The following is an 18,289-nucleotide window of genomic DNA, read 5'->3' as shown; positions in this document are numbered from 1 at the left end:
TATATATATATATATATATATATATATATAGATATAGATATATGTTTTTTGGTGTCCAAAAGCTGGAGAAGACATGTCCAAAGAAAGAAAATGGAAATTTTAACGTTTAGAGTGATCGATGATAATGCAAACATCAAGAAAGTGTGTCTAATGCTTTTTGTTTGACATGTACGGACAAAAATCGAAATGAAGATAGTTCTGAGTTTATAACAATATTGGATTAGTCCACCTAATAAGATGGAACCCAAATCTCAGTAATGGTATCACATTCATGTTCCAAGCTTGGCTATAGCCAATGTAGATGCACAAACTGAATTTCGGACTTGAGCTGAAGATCTGTACGATGGTGGAGGTCCAATTGAACTCTCAAGCTGGTTGAGCCTCCATGGTAATGCAAGGCTGGCATGATGAAGATTATGGTAACCTCGACAGATTCTCGGGTTTTCCTAGTTCAAAGGAGATGAACGAAAGAGTTCAACGCTCATGATGTATTTTGTTCAAAGCAGATTATTGGAGATGTGTGAACATTCGTTTTATATCGATTGGATATTGTGATGAATGGCCTTGAAGGATTGGACTCCACCAAGAAATAGATTTACTATAAAAGTGCAATGGGGGGCGTGACATCATGGAGACTGAACAAAATAAGCAGATCTCCCAACCCAACTGGAGAGCTATCAAAAAAGCTAGGCAACAAACGAGGGTCGAGTGACCCATTGGTCCTAAGCAATGTCTCGTGGGAAGCGATCCACCTAGAATTTTAATAAAGTTAAAACTGATACTGACATTATTTTAGAAACTAAAGATATTGTGCTACATAGAAACAATATCTAACAAATTTTAGGTACATATAGATATGTTCCTATAAAACACAGCAGCAAGCTGCAAAAAGCTTCCTGTACTTAGTGTAATATCATTAAGTTTTGCTGGCTCAACTCCTTGGATGTGGTTGTCCCGTAAGAAAAGAATGAGAATATTTTCATGAAACATTCTTAAGCAAAGTACAATAATTTTTTTTAAAAAAAAGTTGCAAGGGGCCATCACAACATTTTCTTATAAACATACCCTCAAGTTATCTTTTGTTTGTTTAATTGGTATTCATCATTGCAGAATATTAATGTTAGGGAGAAAGCGTATTCGAAAGAATGCTTTAAGATGGATTAGTTTAATATGGGGTCGGTGCAAATTGTTTAATAGAAGAGCCTCGTATGTATATTTTATATATTTAGGGATCTACTAAGTAGTTTATACATGTATAAGGTTACCCTAATATTAGAAAATTCTCGAAGGGATACTATTTCCGTGTAAATATGACAGAGAGGTGATGTAAAATCTTTTAATCTTCTCCGTTACATTGAAAAAATCTGCAGTATGTGAACGTTGGGAACTACTACATGTTTGGGTTTACTTCGCGGGATTATCATTGCTGTCGTATTAAGGATTAAGATTTAATCCACAATAGAAACAAAAAGTCTTATATTTTTCAACTTTCAGGATCACTCATTTGTGAAAATTGTGCACCATAAAGCAATTGATAAAATAACGGATACAACCTGCGTAAGAAGTAACATGTTGAAAACAAAATTTAAATAAATCCCATCCCCGAAATTTGAACGAGATTGTTCAACATACACGTTATGCTTTTTGTAGTCCATATTTGAGGACCTTAGGTGTTAAAGGGTGTATAAAAATTCTTATGCTTTAAGCAAACATGGTGGCCAGACTAATCGAGTATTAACACTCTGGCAGCCTCACTATTGACATGCGAATATGATTATAACCATCATAACGGAATGTAATTTCTTTCTAATCAATTTCTATTGTTCATATATTCCTATTGTTCTCAACACTAAACTATTTCAATTTCAGCAATTGAACAGTTGAACATGCAAAAATGAGATGGGGAATCAAAACGCAACAGGAATAGTAGGTATGGTAATCACATATATTCTAACTTATGTGTTTTCACCTATAATTTTATGTTCCTGTTGAAATTCTGTAAATCATGCATAATTACTGTATATTACTTTCAGGAGAAGAAAGAGCCGCAAATGAAGCAGATAACCACACAGTTCCTGAAAGTGCAAAGAAAGATGATTTGACAGAAGATAACCATATGCCTCCTGAAGATGAAGTCGAAGATTTTCAAGAAAATGCTGCAGATTCTCATCCTTGTCATGCTGCAATGCAGAAACACCTACCTGTGGAAAAGCTGACAGAAAGAGGTTAGCTAAATTATACATTTACCATTGCTATTTTGTTAAGGTTTGATACATGTGTTCAGTTGCAAAATTAAAATATACATTTAAATATACTTAGTTTTTTTTTAAATAAAACTACTAAGAACTTTGTCTCGCCTTTCTCAGTAGTTTTTTCCATTGTTCAAAGGCCAAATATCCACTCCATGTAAAGCATCGAGTCCAATGGCACCAGAAAAACTAGATTTAGCACCAAACACACCTGCACGTGCCAACTCAATTTTCTGTACGAAGAAAATAGACGTATACACTTCTCCCCTTGCCCCCATATGAACCATCACCCCTTCATGCGTCCTCCCAGCTCCTGATTGCCACTGTGCGCCCTCACAGCGAACACCTGTCGACCTAGTCACCACCACCATTCGGCCTAGTTAGCAGCACTTTTCATTTTAGTGAGCAATCTTGCTACAATGACAAGCTCAATGACAAACTCAATGACAGAGGGGACAAGTGTAATACGTGATTTGATAGTTTTAAAAAATAATAATAATAAACAAGTACAACACCCAATCCTGCCCTGCCGTGTAGGCCCTGTCACCCCCTCCCTGTCAGCAATCCTATCCAAGGAGCATAATTGATAAATAGTGCCATTCAAACTAGTCATCACCACCTGTTATCCGAGTCACCATGATCCCGTTCTAGTTAGCAACACATTTTGTCCAAGTCAGCTGCCACGTGTCTTCCAAGTCATGCCACTTTTCCTCCTAGTCACTGTTATATATTTATGGTATAAATATAAAATGTGAAAGAAATAATCAAATTAGATAAAGTGCCAAAGTGGTGGGAAATGTGACATTTGTGTGGGACGTCAGGGGTTCGAATCACTCTTGGGCTTCCTTGACTAAAATAAATATATTTTTTTTTCTTTATTATTTAATGGGTAAAACTAGCCAGTATTTTATGACTGTTTGTTTTTGTAACAACCCACTAACTGCCATTAAACACCCACTACTCAGTCATTAAAATTCTGCATTAACATGGTGAAGACTGTTACTACCATCTTGCCTATATAAACCCATATCTTGCTTTGGGAAAAGACACACAAAAAAGAAAATAGAATCAATCACTCTTTTCATATTGTGAACTTCTTATATTCGGGTTTTTATACCTATTCTGGAGTACAATTGAGAGTTCTAGAAAAACCATTCGTGATTGCTGCATAAGTGGTTTACGATCGTTGTATCCTGGGAGTGATTGTCCACGGAGGTCACAGCAATTATTGACGGGCAATTTCACTTTAGGACATCGTGCTGTCACGAGACTCGATCGATAAGTTTTATATTTCTGCATTATATTGTTCTGATCACTGCTGCAACTAATTATTTTTCCAACAGTCACTGCTATATGTTGTCCTAGTCAGCAGCATGGTTCTTTCTAGTCACTGCCACCTGTTGTCCGTCAATGCCATGTTAAGTCTTATTCAATGGACATGTGTTGTCCTACGCACTGCCACATGTCTTGCACGTCAGAACCACAATTTATCCTAGTCATCAATCACGTGTCTACCTCATATATGCACACCTCACCAGGTGTCTCGCAGGTGGCCTTGACTCGGACGGCACGTGCACACTTAGTAACACATATTGGTTGACTAGAAGGACTTGTGTATACACATGCAAACAACTTTGGAACACATGTCATGGAGGTAGTTGACATGTGACGACAAGATTTGACGTTTTGTCCACGTGTCGACTAGGCACCACCTTATCCGCATCAATCAGTGCCACAACGATATTCCTCTAGCTGGAATTAATTTTATTAATAAGAATAGTCTGGTCAATTCATCCTTCAGACTGGTTCCACAGATTTTTTTGACCTCTGTTGTCTCGTTTTTAAGTATAGTTCGATAATGAGCACAATTATTTATTATAGATTTCAGAATTTTGTTCTTTTTCTTCTTCGATCCTATGAGAAAATTATACGTCTTTTGTCCATACCAACTATTTTGGATGGTTCCACCTATTTACAGTAATCTCAATAATGTCTAGCTTTCTTAAATTGAAATACTGAAGTTCGACCCAACTAATACTTAGAGGCGATGAATAGGTGATTAATGCGAAATTTAAATTTACCAATTATTATAAACAAGAAGTTACAAATAATAATTAATTTAGAAGAATTTACATGCAAATCTATCATATGTTAAATTGTTACAATTTATAATTTGCATAAAGTAAATAACACCAATAATTGATCAAGGAGAAAAACCTATCGCAAAGAATAAAAAACTCCTGGCCCATGCTAATAAAATCTACTAAAGACAAATTGACTTACAATACGGTCCAGATTCAACTAACTTCTATTACTCTCTGGCCTTCTTCCTATAATCACCTAGGCCCTCCTATACTACATGCTCCTGCAGCAGCTCCCAACCTTCTAGAATCATCTATCTTCTGTGTATCACCAAGGATTTCTTGTTCTTGTCCTACTGGAACTTTGATTTCTTCCAAGATCGTCGGAACTTTGACAGATTATATGAAAGTAGGTGAGTTAGTGTTTTGAGAATTTGGATTTACATTTTCCATTATGTGGTTGAAAGATCTCAAGGTATAGAATTGATGCAAGATCTTCAAAAGATATTTTCGAGGAATAATATAATGATCAACTATGATCAGGACGGAATATAACTTGGGTATATATATTAAGAAGTGTTTGGGATTGTTTAGACTGAAAAAGTTGTTCAAATCAAGAAATAGAATTTCTCTGGATAACACCACCACTTGAGCGCTAAGGACCGCCCTTCACTCTCGTCAGCTATACATACGTCACCTTCCATTGTCTTAGCGAAGTATTCATGAGCTAGAGCCAGGCGTACAGTGATTCTTCTGGTGATTTCTCCAAGGTAACGCTCAAGCGTTGAAGGGACAGCCAGCTAACGTTATTTCAACTACTTTTTCTCCTTGTTCCACACTCGAATACAAAGGCTCTTCAATTGACTTATACAACCTCACAAATAACACTTTGACTTCTATAATTCTTTTATAACTTTAGTTTTGTCTAAAAAAAGTCAATTACAATAAAATCTAAAAAAACCCCCCTTTGACATTCTATGACAAAAGTAAGTATTATAAGTCAAAATAAAACATAAACTAAATAACCATAGCCACACTAACACGACTATAATGTGCTTTCCTTGTTAAACATGTTTCCTAGAATCAAAAACTTAAATATCAAGTGTAAAAGCATGTAAAATAGTTAAGAAATATAGAAATTGAGACATAATATCATAATCATGCTAACTAGACTAAGATGTAATATCAATATTAATCAAAACACCAACAACAGTATTAATATCACAAAACAAACTTAAAATAGGTAAGCAAATATGTGGAGCGTCAATATCAACGCACATCCAAAATGATATGAAATACCAATGTAATGTCTCTTCTCAACAAAATACTCTCTCTCCCCCTTTCTATCACAACCGAAAAAGTATCAAGTAATCATCTCATTAGTCAACATGATAACTCAAAAATGCAATTGATAGCATGCACAAGTATAATCAATGAACTGTCAACTTTCTCACACACTCAGTTGAAGTTTATATGGAGTAAATTGTGATGTTGTTTAAAAAAGTTCTTCCCTATTTATTTTTTTCAACCTTTTTTTTTAAGAAAAACCAAAAAGAAAATACAAAGAATGTAATGTATGTAATAATGAATGAACACAATGAACTTCCACGTGCATGCATCAAGATAACCTACTCATTAAGGTACACAAAAGCTCTTGCCTTCAAGAGCATCATGATCAAATTCATAATCTCTCGAATCACTATTCTTAACCTAGACTTTCCTAGAAGTAGAATTAATCTTAATCAACTGTGTCAACATCTCGATCAACTGACTAACCTAATTAGTAAAGAAGTCAACCCGGCTAGATATATTCTGACTTATATTCCTATTCAAAAGTTTGTGATGCCTAGGCATTGTGTGTCCTAGCTCACCACAATTGTGACACGTAGGGATAAACCTAGGCCCAAATCTACGTGGTTGCTGATTTTGATTTATGGGTTGTTGGTCTTATGATGTTTAGTAGGCCTTTGTCCTAAGATATCTTTGTTCTTAGGTTCAGGATTTGCAACATACCTAGACTGGTTGGTGGCAGGAACAAAAGTAGCCTTGGAAGTACTAGCAGTATTATGATAAGTTTGTTATATCCTAGATATCCCATATTCTCAGCAGACTTATTCAACCCTAAAAGATTGTCAAGTTTTTATGATCCACTTAAGAAAGAATGGAGTGGAGTATTGAATTTCTCAAAGTCACTCATAAAGGTCTTAGCCTTAGTCTCCAAGGATTCATTCACAACATATAACTCACTTAGGCTTCTAATGGACTTTACAATATCACTCATAAAGGTCTTAACCTTAGTCTCTAAGGATTTATTCACAACATTTAACTTAGTAAGGCATTTGGTAGACTCCTGAAAGTCAAGACATGTAAGTCTTTCTCTCTCTAACTCAAGTTCATTAACCTTCTTAAAGACTGCTCCGTTGATCTTTTTCATGTTGAGACTCTCATGGAATAGTTGTTCATAAGCCTCATGAATATCTTCAGAATCTTCCTTAGAGCGTTCACTCCATTCTACATCCTCAACCTTCTCACTCTCATTATCAGATAAGGAAAAGTTATATAGTTATAAGCCTTAGAATTGGACTTCTCACTTTGATTGTCCGAGTGAGACTCATCGTTAGTGAGAGTAGCGTCCATAACTTTACTCATGGTTTTTTATCATTAGGGCATTCATTCCTAAAATGGCCAAATCCTTGACACTAATGACATATAACAAACAAGAATTAGTTTCTAAACATCCTAGTATTGGGCTTCTTACAATCGTCTTTTCTGAACTTACTAGCTGAACCTCTATATCTTTCTTAAGGTTTTCTCTTATTCATAGAGATTTTTCAAAATTACTTTACGAAATAAGCTATCTCCTAATCATTAAGGATCTCAATAACAGTAGAGTCATATTTTTCTTACCAAAAGTTTCAGGACTATAGAATTGTTCTTCTTATGTTGAGAATTGCTGAGTTCATGTGTTTGGAAAAATTACAAGTTCCTCTATTTAACTGCATCTAAGTCTTTGCTCTCTACAATAGTCATGATCTTAGGTCTAAACCTCTCGGGTAAAATTTAAGAACTTTTCAAACAATCTTAATTTCAAAAAAATTCTCACCTAAGTTAAAGTTAGAGTTAACTATGTTATTCAAATTCGTATATAAATCATCAAATGATTTATCATCCTCCATTCTAATTTCTTCAAACCTAGTGGTCAACATCTGCAGTTTAGAGCTCTTAACAATCTCAATTCCCTCATGTGGGGTCTCTAAGATATCACAAACCTTTTTATCAATCTCACACATAAACACACTCCTAAACTCTTTGGGGGACATAGCCATAAATATGGCATCAAACCCTTTGCTATTCAAATTACATTTATTTAAATCAATTTTAGACCAACTGCAACCTCAGTGGGTGTAACTACACCTACAACAGTTGTAGCTCGGGTGGTCCATCTCTTTTCGATAGAAACCTAAATTTTCTTGTCCATAGATTTTAGAAGGGATCTCATTCTCACTTTCCAGTAAGCATAATTACTTCTATCAAAACATGGAGGAATATTTAGTGACTAACTTTTCTAGATAAAGTGGGTTTGGTATCAAATCTAAGCTCTGATACCAATTGAAATATCGAAGTTCGATCCAACTAACAACTAAAGGAGGATGAAGAAGTGATTAATGCAGAATTTACATTTTCCATTTATTATAAGCAACAAGTCACAAATAATAATTAATCTAGATGAATTAACATGCAAGTCTATCCTATGATTAATTGCTACAATTTATAATTTTACAATTTATAATTTGCATAAAGTAAATAACACTAACAATTGATCACGAAGAAAAACCCTTTGAAAAACATCAAAAAAAACTTCGAGCCCAAGCCAATAAAATACACTATAAACAAATTGGCTTACAGTACAGTCCAAACTGAACTAACTTCTAGTACTCTAACCTACTTCCTATAAATATCAAGGCTCTTCTGAACTGCGTGCTCCTGCACTAGTTCTGAATTTCTACAATCGTTTATCTCCTGTGGATTACCAAAAACTCCTCGTACTTATCCTATCGGAACTCCAATTTCCTTCCTCGATCTTCAGAACTCGAACATATTTTACAAAAATAGGTGGTTTGAGAGTTTGAATTGATGTTTTTTAAGGTGTGATTGAAAAATTTCAAGGTATAGAATTGATATAGGATCTTCAAAAGATATATTCTAGGAAGAATATAATTATCAACCATGCCTCTGGACGGAATATGAATTGGGTATTGACCCTTTGAAAACCCATAAGTGCACAAGATCGTAGCAAGTAATATAATGGTAAATGAAGAGTCAAACCCACGAGAACTATGTGTTTGATCAAATTATAGATATTAATACACTTAATCAAATAACAATATAGAAATCCTACACGCGACCTTCCTATATCTCTATGAAAAATACAAACGTGCAAGAAAGTATTATACGAGCTAGAACATCTATAAAAATCATGTGAAGCATACAAGTATATCTCTATCCTCTATTGAATCTCACAATGTTTATCACTATGTGCTATCGATTCTATATCTCTCTCGATAATAATAAAACCCACAAATAATTCAACTAATGGCCAATTAATTGAAAAAGTAAATAAAATCATGATAAACATCCAATCATCCAATCAACTTAACGACAATTCAATTATTCAAACAAAAAAAAAATTCATAACAATGGTTCATCTCATCTTAGCAATATAAAAATCTAACTGAACATATTGAAATTACAAGAAATTATTATAAGTTTAATAAATATCACCCGAAAATTAAATAATTGGCAAGAATTCTTGAGTTCTTAAATTTCTTCGATGAATCCTTAATATCTCTTGAATTTTCCCTCCAACCCTTGTGCAAATCTCCCGATATGAATGATGCTCAGTAGTCTCCTTCCAATTCCTCGATTGAAATCTACCACAAAGATGAATTTGCCTCTTCTTCAATATAATTCTCTTAAGTTCTTGGGTAATTTGTTGCATAAAAGGAGCTCTCTAATATGTATGGAATGTTCTGGTATTAATATGGCTCGAATCTAGATAAAAAATATCGCCCAAAACCATACTAAGTTGAGTTTTAACAGTATAAGGAAACTTGTGATTCATCTAAAATCTTGCACTATACGTAGCATAGTACATTGGGATGCGACCGCATAGTTCACTTATTGAACTTCAAATTTCTCCCTGCATGTGTGGATGCGACCGCATGGATTTTTGAATTATGCGACCGCATAATTATAGTTTTTTTCAGTCGAACAATTTTTAGTATTTTGATCGTATTTTTCTCTCCTGATATTCGGTTGAAGTGATTCAAAGTACATTAAAAAGATAATTCAATAAGCTACAATTCATCTAGAGATATCATTTTTTTCAATTCGAACGTTTGCTATGCCAAAAATGAGTCTCAAACAAAAACTGAAAATCTAAAGCATAACTTTTTCGCTTGAAAATTGATTAGTGATAATACTTCGACTATATTTCATTCCTTTAAGTTCTTTTCTCATCTGATTGACTCCTAACACTCTTGAATCTTTATTATAAGGTTTGAGACAACTTTTCAAAAAGCATAACTTTTTCGCTTGAAAATTGATTAGTGATAATACTTCGACTATATTTCATTCCTTTAAGTTCTTTTCTCATCTGATTGACTCCTAACACTCTTGAATCTTTATTATAAGGTTTGAGACAACTTTTCAAAAAGCATAACTTTTTCGCTTGAAAATTGATTAGTGATAATACTTCGACTATATTTCATCCCTTTAAGTTCTTTTCTCATTTGATTGACCCCTAATACTCTTCTTTATTGTAAGGTTTGACCCAACTTTTCAATATTTGCACTTTAGTCCTCAAATTTTGATTGTGGTTCATTCCAACTCTTTTATCTTATAATCTTGTTCATTTATCTTCCAATTGTATTCAATTAAAGCCTTGGTATCTTCGATCTTCATTTAATCGTCCGTCTCATTTATGAATTTTTTGCAACTTGGCCCCCCATCTTTTTGATTTCACTCTTTTCTGGGTTTTCTTTTTGTTTCTTCTAATTTCTTACTAAACCATTGAGTTTTACCTATTTAATACAAAAATACAACAATTTAAACTATATTTCACTAGAGATGCAACTAAATATTACTATCTAAGGCCCTGAATGAATACATAAAATATAGTTATCAAGTATATATAGTGGAAAGTATTTGCGGTTGTTTAGGCCTAAAAAAAAAAAAAAAAAAAGTTTGTTTAAATCACAAAATAGAATTTCCACAAAAAATAGCGCCGCTCGAGGGCTAGGCTTGTGCCAATGGAGTGGTGGCTCCGCCGCTCAAGCGGTGAACTAACGCCAAGTGGGTGGCGATGGTTCTGTTGATTTTTCCAAGATGATGCTTAAGCGCTAAAGTTGAGCCAGCCGGCATTATTCCTGCTACTCTCTCTCCTTGTTCCATAATTTAACACACAGACTCATAATTAACTTAAAAAACTCTTTAACATTTGTAACTCTTTTATATCTTTAATTTTGTATAGAGAATAGCCAATTATAGTTAAACCTAACATAAACGACAAAAATTCTGACGATTTATCACTCAAAACAGTTCTTGCACCAACCAAAGTTGTGGGTGAAAATTCTTAATTGGTTCCAAAATACAAGTATTCCTTCTATCAAATTTCAGTTAAAGCGATTCAGTAGCACAAAGGGATTGTAGGATTTCTTGGCTCAACAGTGCTCTATTCTTGATGTGGTGCATAAATATGAACTCTAATCTCCATTGCTTGAAAGTAGACTTGGCTAATCTATAAATGATTTCATTTCTAAAATACATGCTATATCAACTCGATTCATAATCTTTAGTTAATTCAATCCACTTTAATACTTTTGGCTTTCAGGTATTGAGAACAATGATGAAGAACATAACACTCCTCCAGGATATCAAGAGGTCTCAGAGGAAGAAAATGGCACAGCTAGTGACGATAATGATGCACAGAGAGATGCTTCATTGAAATTTCTTGACGAATTATCCCATTCAAAAGGTTAATCTAATTACAAGAAAACTGCGTAAAGTTTTATTTAGCACCTGTTTGATACAAGTTATGCTGATACAGTTCCTAGCCATAAACTAATTGATTCTTTCAAACTCCAACAGGTGAGGTAGAGGGAAGTGACTCAAGTTTGGACTCGAATTCTGATTTAAATTCTGATCCTCGGGTGCATGTAAATATTCCTGGTGAATCACAAGAAGAAAACGGGGATTTATTATCGAAAGAGAGTAAGGAAACTCGGGAAGTGAGTACGTCATGCCATCTTGATGAGACATGTCATTTGATTGACACCAACATAGTACCAAATCTTAACGTCGAGAAAAATGACTTCGAGGTGAATGAAATGGCTTCTCTTGAGGATGCTATATTGGACACAAGTACTCAAAACCAAAATTCTGCAGCAATTTCTGAACCACCAAATGAGTATCTGGCCACTCCTGAAGAGCTGACACCAATGGTGAGTGAATTAGGCAACGGAGAGAATACGAGCTATGGAGAACAAACTCAGCCTTCGGATAAAGAAATCAATCAGTTGGTGAATTTCAATGCAGATCAACCTGAGATGAGGATTGAATCCGGGAGTAAAGAAGATGAGGAGGTAAGTTCAGTCGGGATTAGTTCCAGTTCTGGACCAGAAAAAGTTGATCATGGTGAGGAGACACACAATCAACCAACCAGAGAACGCATAGCCACCTGTAAGGCTACAAATGAAGGTATACTCGAGAAGGCAGTTCTGGGCAACAAAACTGATGACAGGGTAGGCGTAGAAGACGTACAAGAATATAATGGCTGTGAACAACTAGTTCGTGAATGCTCTATTGCAAATGTTAGCTATGCAATCAATGAAATACCAATAGGGGATTCACTGGATAATACTATGAATCTAGAAACTGAACTTACACAAAGTGATGAGACTAATTATATTCCTTCACAAGGAGGTGTAGGAAATCATTTATTGGAGCTCAGAAAATCCCCAAGTTTTGACTTTGGTGTTTCATTCGATGTTAGGTCTGAAGAATCTGATCAAACTCCATTACTATATCAGGACAAAACTGCAATTCGAAGCTTTTCGAGCTGTGCAACTCTGGTTAGAACCTCAGTACAGTATGATGAGGAGGTGGGAGTGGAAGAGAAAACCATTAGATTAATGGAAAGAAGCAATTCAGAAAATTCTGGAGGTATATTTTCGAACGCGATCAAGAAAGAAGAAAAAACTACTGCAATGTATACAGAAGAAAAACAAGAAAACAATGGTATAGATAAGAAGGGAGATAAGGATTTGCAGGCACTGGAGTCAAACTCTCCAAAGGGAAATGCGAAGCGCAAGCCTAAATCTTCCATTTTCACTACCTGCATTTGTTGCACAGCGGCAATCAATTAATCAAACCTTCATGCATGACCCTTTTCATGATTTTCCCGGGAAAGTCGAATCATTTATATATGTATGAGCACCTGTTGATGTTTTTTTATTTTTTTGGTTTGTTTCTGTTTCGATTCCAATTCAGATTGTTTTTTTCTTTTTCTTTTTTGTGTACATCACTTTTTTGGCTGGGAAATTTCTTTAAGGCTTGAACAAATTGTTTCATATATTCCATTGTAAACTAAGTATGTCAAGATGTGTTGATGACCTAACTAAAGAATGGAAAAATGTCTTATTAAATATTATGATTTTATTTATATATCTATCAATTGATTGGAACGGTAATAGGCTTCGTTGTGTACTAAGCATTTTAATAAAAATAACATTTTGAACGTTGATTCTGAACGAAAATCATCTAATTATTAATCAACACGTTACGAAAGTAAAAAGTGAAGGTTGGTTGGAGATGTGAAGTCGAGACGAGCTATCTAGGCCGTACGTCGTTTGGAGTTAGTTGGACTACTCAATAATGAAACGAGAATACAATTAGCAAGAGAAAATCCATTGACTTAGAAATTTAATGGAAAATAGATTCAAAAACCCAACATTTCAGCTATTACAAAGGTAGATTAACAATAATTAATTAAACAATTAATCAAACGTTAAACAAGAGATAATAAATAATAGACAATATAAGCATCATTAAAGAAATCCTATCCAATGTTTGTCATCATTTGAACAAATTCATCATAATTGACTTGTCCATCGCCGTCTTGATCAGCTTCTCTGATCATCTGATCCACTTCTTCATCTGTTAGTTTTTCACCTAGATTGATCATCACATGCCGCAGCTGCATGGGATCATAAGAGCTTTAATTTAAGGATTTGCATAATCCCTTGAGCTAATCGATTGTTCAAAAAATAAATTCAAGAGAGGAGTTAATTAAGAAATTGCTAAAAAATTCATGCAAGGTAAAGCTAATTGCACCCAAATAAAAATATCTTTGTTGTTCATAAAATTTGATATTTATATTTGATACAATATACGAAACATGTTATCTTCACCATTTAGGTGGAGGGCATAGAGGAAATGTCCTATGTAGCAGCAACTTTACGTTGACAGCATAAGACGCACCTAATCGAAAAAGGTGTGTGAGCATTTTCGCTTTCAAGTGTTATTTTCTTGTTTTGAAGCTTAGTCCAGCAAAATGACCAGTTGTTGCTATAATTTAAAAATAAAATAAGTCAAATAAAAGACTAACCCTAACCTAAACTCAACCCGCAAATATAACTTTCTCTACCAACAAACAAAGAATTATTGATTCAGAGTAGTTTTTGTTGAAAACTTCAAAAATATGTTCGAATTGTACAATTCGAGTATCATAGGTACACCATTGGGTACCATGTCAGCAGTAATGGAAGTCTGTATAGTGGTGGATCACACTATTCGTACCCGGGCATTTAAAAGACCGGTTACGGGGCCCCATTGCCCCCCTCACATGGGGGTCAGGTCCTTGCCCCATGTGAGGGAGGCGGTGGGACCGGGTAACCGGGCATATAAACGTCCGAGTACAAACGGCATTACTCGTATAGTGGTCAATGGTAGACTTTCAAATGGGATATGTTATTGTTTTCAAAATGAAAGTGTTTATAAGAATTATTAAATGAGCAATTAGTTATACATCAAAAAATATCAGTATAGTAATCTTTAGTGAACCTAACAAAGTGGTTGTCAAAAAATATTAGTATTTTAGTTTTTGTAAGCTCTAATAAACCTAAAAAATTAAGGGACGAAGACAGTATTTGTGCAGTCAACTCTAATTTATTATGACTCATAATTTATGTAAATTATAAACTGTAGCTCACCTCATTAGCTGATATGTAACCATTTTGATCCTTGTCAAACACTTTGAAAGCTTCCTTCAGCTCCTCCTCTGCATCATCTTCCTGATAAAAAAAGGCCCTTTTCGATTTGATGCAGATATGTACATATTTTATCTATACATACATAGAGAGCGAGTAGTTTTATACTCCTTCCATTCTACAAAGATAGTCATATTTCTTTTTTTCACACCGATTAAAAAAATTTAATTAATATAGTTGAAATAATAAAATTTTATTATCATTTTACTCTATTCAGGTAAGTGAATTATGTTTGTGACAACAAATGGCATTAAATAGAGGCATATTAGGAAATTAACATATTAACTGCTCTCTCAAATAAGAAGCAAGACTATAATTTGGGATAGATGAAAAAGGAAAACATAATTATCTTTATGGGATGGAGAATGTATTAATTTTGATATTAATGAAGCATGAGATTATTAATGATTACCTTGATCTGATTAGCCATGAGATTCAAGAATTCTGCAAATTCTATGGTCCCATTTCCATCTGAATCTACTTCATTTATAATTTCCTCAAGTTCTTTCTCAGTTGGATTCAGATCAAATGACCTTATTACTGTAGCCAATTCCTCAATAGTAATGCAACCTGCAAATGTAATTTAATCAGCAGTTTCCTTCTTTAACGGTTTAAGCTTTTTATGAATAAAATTGCTTGTCAAAGAAAATGAATCTAGTCTGCATGTAAAGTTAAAAATTCATGTAAAAAGTAGTGTATATACATAAAAATAAATGTAAAAGGAGGAGAGAATAAAAGGAGAAACCATCTCCATCTTTGTCAAATAGACTGAAGGCTTCTTTGAACTCGACGATTTGCTCTTCACTTAGCACATCTGCCATTATATTATTTTTACTTCTTTATGTGACTGTATATATATTAGAGAGAGGGAGAGAGAGAGTTAGTTGAGTATAGCTCAATCTTAGCTGGGTTTCATGTAGAATTGAATTCTAATGGAGACAAATCGATGAATGCTTTCCAATTTCATTAAATTTCACAATTTTTTTGGGAGTTACAAATTAAGCCCTTCGAGAATTGAAATTGTCATGTCTATTCTTAAAATATGCACTTTGGAATAATAATTTTCCGAAGAATGTATGGTTAAAATATAAGAAAAAGTTTGGATTTGTGTGCAAAATATTTTATTACGAGAATGTGTGGTTGAAAAAATATTTTGTTTTAATGTTTGTCAAACAGGAGCTTAAAAAGGAAAACGTGGAATGCATCAAGCATGTTTGGCATATTAAGCTCGCGTTTGATCCTTATTCTTTAAAAAATCATTTTTTTTTCCTCGAACTCATTTTTAAATACGTATTTTCCCAATAAAATAATTTTTATATGTAAAGTCAAATGTTTCATACCTTTTAAATACATGTTCTCCAAAAATCACTATTACAGAATCTACTTTTTAAAAAAGTAGGACTCAAACAAACTATAAGATCTGACGCAACATTCAATGACTCCGTGATTGCCCAGTGAACAATCAAAATAAGGTAAACTTGAAGATAAAAATTTGATTAATGCTTGGTGTCTCGAAAAAATTTTTACAGAAGAAATACAAATGTCTCACAATGACTTGGGTCCTACATGAATAAATAATGTCAGAAAATTACCCACTCACCCCTCAAATGTGAGGTGTCGGTAGGGATTTCTATACACCAATCACGACTGTAAAAAATTTGTGCTCTATTTCTCGATCAATAAGTATGACTTTCTTTGTTATTTGATATCGTCTAAGCCTATGTGTGACATCAACACTGTTGGCTAAATCACTTTTATTCCTATAGTTCATATGATCCACAATTATTATATACTTTTTCACCATTTATTTCTACATGTTTATAAAAATTAATGTTTATAAACACTTTCAAAATATCGTGTTGCCCAATACCCATCTTATCAAAGAAGCTATAAGTATGCAAAATTTAATTATAATAATAATAATAATTGCTAAATGAAATTTATTTTCCTCTTGAAACATCCAAGAAAAATGATCAATTTCTTCTTGTTAGGTCACCTCATGACCTTTCAACTATGTTTCGGATTTTCTCCTGACCTTAATTTTATGTTAATATTTGAGTAATTGCATACATGTAATTTACATGCTTGATATAATAGACCAAAAGATCTTATATTTTCAAAATAATTCTTGCCACATGTCCGTCGCATTTTCTATTCGATCAAATTTTTAGTAGCCATTATAAGGAGAGTTTTTTTTTTTTCTTTTTGGTAAAAATGAGTTTTGAAATTAATTTTTTTTTTAATAATATAAGGAAAATGAGTTTTGAAATAATATTTTTTTTTTTTTGTGGTTGAAATGTGGGAAAAAGTTTTTGAATTCACTTGCAAAATATTTTATTATGTGAATTATGTTTGAAAATAAGTATTGAAAAAAAAAGTTCTGAAAAATGGATAACAAACAAGGGCTTAAGTATTTCACTAATTTTTCGAGCCTTTCCTAACACTTTTTCACTTGTTCATTTCTTTTTAGGTATTATCGATCACCTGTAAACAAGTTTACAACCTTTGATAGGTTGGATGGGTGAGCTTAGTTAGAGAAGACACAACTTTCTTAAATTCCTATTTTTATGTGTTAATACATATTTAATTATTTTAAATGCGATTTATATATATTTTTGAAAAGTTATGGGACTCCATTTACAATTTGTTCTTATTTTATTGCTATCTTTTAATTTTTATTATTCACGGAGAATGGTAAATTCATCATGTAGGCCCAGTTTGGTACACATTAATGTAAAAATGAGAATGAAAATATATAATCGTTACGGCCCCACACAAGAGATAGAAAGTCAAACATGATGGCTTGATTTGATGAATAACGATCATATTCTTCATTTTAATGGACAAATAATGAGAAACAAACAGGGACTTAATATAGAAATAAATGAAGGAAATGACGGTTTTGCTACATCACTGAAATGTTGGAAATGGATTACACTATTAAAAATTGAGGATCAATTTGTTGCATTCAAAGAACATGTAAATTTCTAATGAGCCACCGACGAATTTTAAGATAAACCCAAGGTATGGTGGAAACTGTAAATTAATGCCCGCTTTAAACATTCCAGCCTAAGACTAACCTCGGATAAAGCAATATTAGTTAAAGAATGAGTAGGGCAGTGTGCTAAAAGAAATTAATAAATTAATTATGAGATTAAGACGACATTAATGTGCTTGGCTGTCAACGCGGTTTTGCTCGCCATTGGCACGTCTCACGAGGTAAAAGACGGCACCTGCATTGAAATTTTACATATACATACATAACACTGTATATAAAGCTCTCGTTTGGTCTCTATCAAATAAAATTTCATTTCTTTCTCTTATTTCATTCATACAATCTTTCATAAAATAATATTATATATAAATCGAAAATTTTTCCTTTTTTTTCAATCACCATTCTTCAAAAAAATACTATTACATCCATTTTAATTTGAAAAAATATCGGCCAAACAGGGGCAAATTGTACACTACCCATTTTTTTAAAGTTTAATTTTAGTTTTTTTTTTTCAAATTTATTTTAAATTATACGTTCTTTCAATAAAATAATTTTGTATATAAATTTAAAATTTTTTAACTTTTTTAACCACAAATTCTTTAAAAAAACACTATTAAAACAAATTTTCTCATAAAG

General features: G+C 33.3%; 2 protein-coding genes across 3 annotated transcripts; one reads left to right on the top strand and one right to left on the bottom strand.

The window, feature by feature from the left end:
• The first annotated feature begins 1,601 nt into the window (after positions 1-1,601).
• On the top strand, positions 1,602-12,992 carry LOC111371822. The gene is made up of 5 exons (XM_022993996.1): positions 1,602-1,795; positions 1,870-1,930; positions 2,034-2,225; positions 11,223-11,366; positions 11,480-12,992. The coding sequence occupies exons 2-5, from the start codon at positions 1,900-1,902 to the stop codon at positions 12,754-12,756; spliced, it is 1,644 nt and encodes a 547-aa protein (XP_022849764.1). The 5' UTR covers positions 1,602-1,795; positions 1,870-1,899; the 3' UTR covers positions 12,757-12,992.
• Positions 12,993-13,299: 307 nt separating this feature from the next.
• On the bottom strand, positions 13,300-15,574 carry LOC111371823 (calmodulin-like protein 11). Of its 2 annotated transcripts, none has more exons than XM_022993997.1 (4): positions 15,404-15,574; positions 15,071-15,228; positions 14,602-14,733; positions 13,300-13,586 (listed from the first exon to the last, which is right to left on the bottom strand). In XM_022993997.1, the coding sequence occupies exons 1-4, from the start codon at positions 15,477-15,479 to the stop codon at positions 13,449-13,451; spliced, it is 504 nt and encodes a 167-aa protein (XP_022849765.1). In that variant the 5' UTR covers positions 15,480-15,574; the 3' UTR covers positions 13,300-13,448. The 2 variants fall into 2 exon arrangements, with proteins under 2 accessions (XP_022849765.1, XP_022849766.1); XM_022993998.1 differs by having other exon boundaries at positions 14,602-14,682; positions 15,404-15,563.
• Between the last annotated feature and the right edge of the window lie 2,715 nt (positions 15,575-18,289).

Source organism: Olea europaea, chromosome 22 (genome assembly GCF_002742605.1).
Source record: "Olea europaea var. sylvestris chromosome 22, O_europaea_v1, whole genome shotgun sequence".
NCBI classification, from domain to species: domain Eukaryota; kingdom Viridiplantae; phylum Streptophyta; class Magnoliopsida; order Lamiales; family Oleaceae; genus Olea; species Olea europaea.
The sequence above is the reverse complement of the archived record's forward strand: the minus strand, read 5'-3'. Positions and strand labels throughout refer to the sequence as shown.

Bases quoted from the DNA above. Each gene is read 5' to 3' on its own strand.
- LOC111371822 (XM_022993996.1), top strand. From the start codon at position 1,900: ATGGGGAATCAAAACGCAACAGGAATAGTAG. The intron at 2,226-11,222 runs GTTAGCTAAATT...TTTGGCTTTCAG, and splicing joins GGAAAAGCTGACAGAAAGAG to GTATTGAGAACAATGATGAA. The intron at 11,367-11,479 runs GTTAATCTAATT...AAACTCCAACAG, and splicing joins CGAATTATCCCATTCAAAAG to GTGAGGTAGAGGGAAGTGAC.
- LOC111371823 (XM_022993997.1), bottom strand. From the start codon at position 15,479: ATGGCAGATGTGCTAAGTGAAGAGCAAATCGTCGAGTTCAAAGAAGCC. The intron at 15,229-15,403 runs GTTTCTCCTTTT...TTACATTTGCAG, and splicing joins ATTTGACAAAGATGGAGATG to GTTGCATTACTATTGAGGAA. The intron at 14,734-15,070 runs GTAATCATTAAT...ATGTATGTATAG, and splicing joins TCATGGCTAATCAGATCAAG to ATAAAATATGTACATATCTG.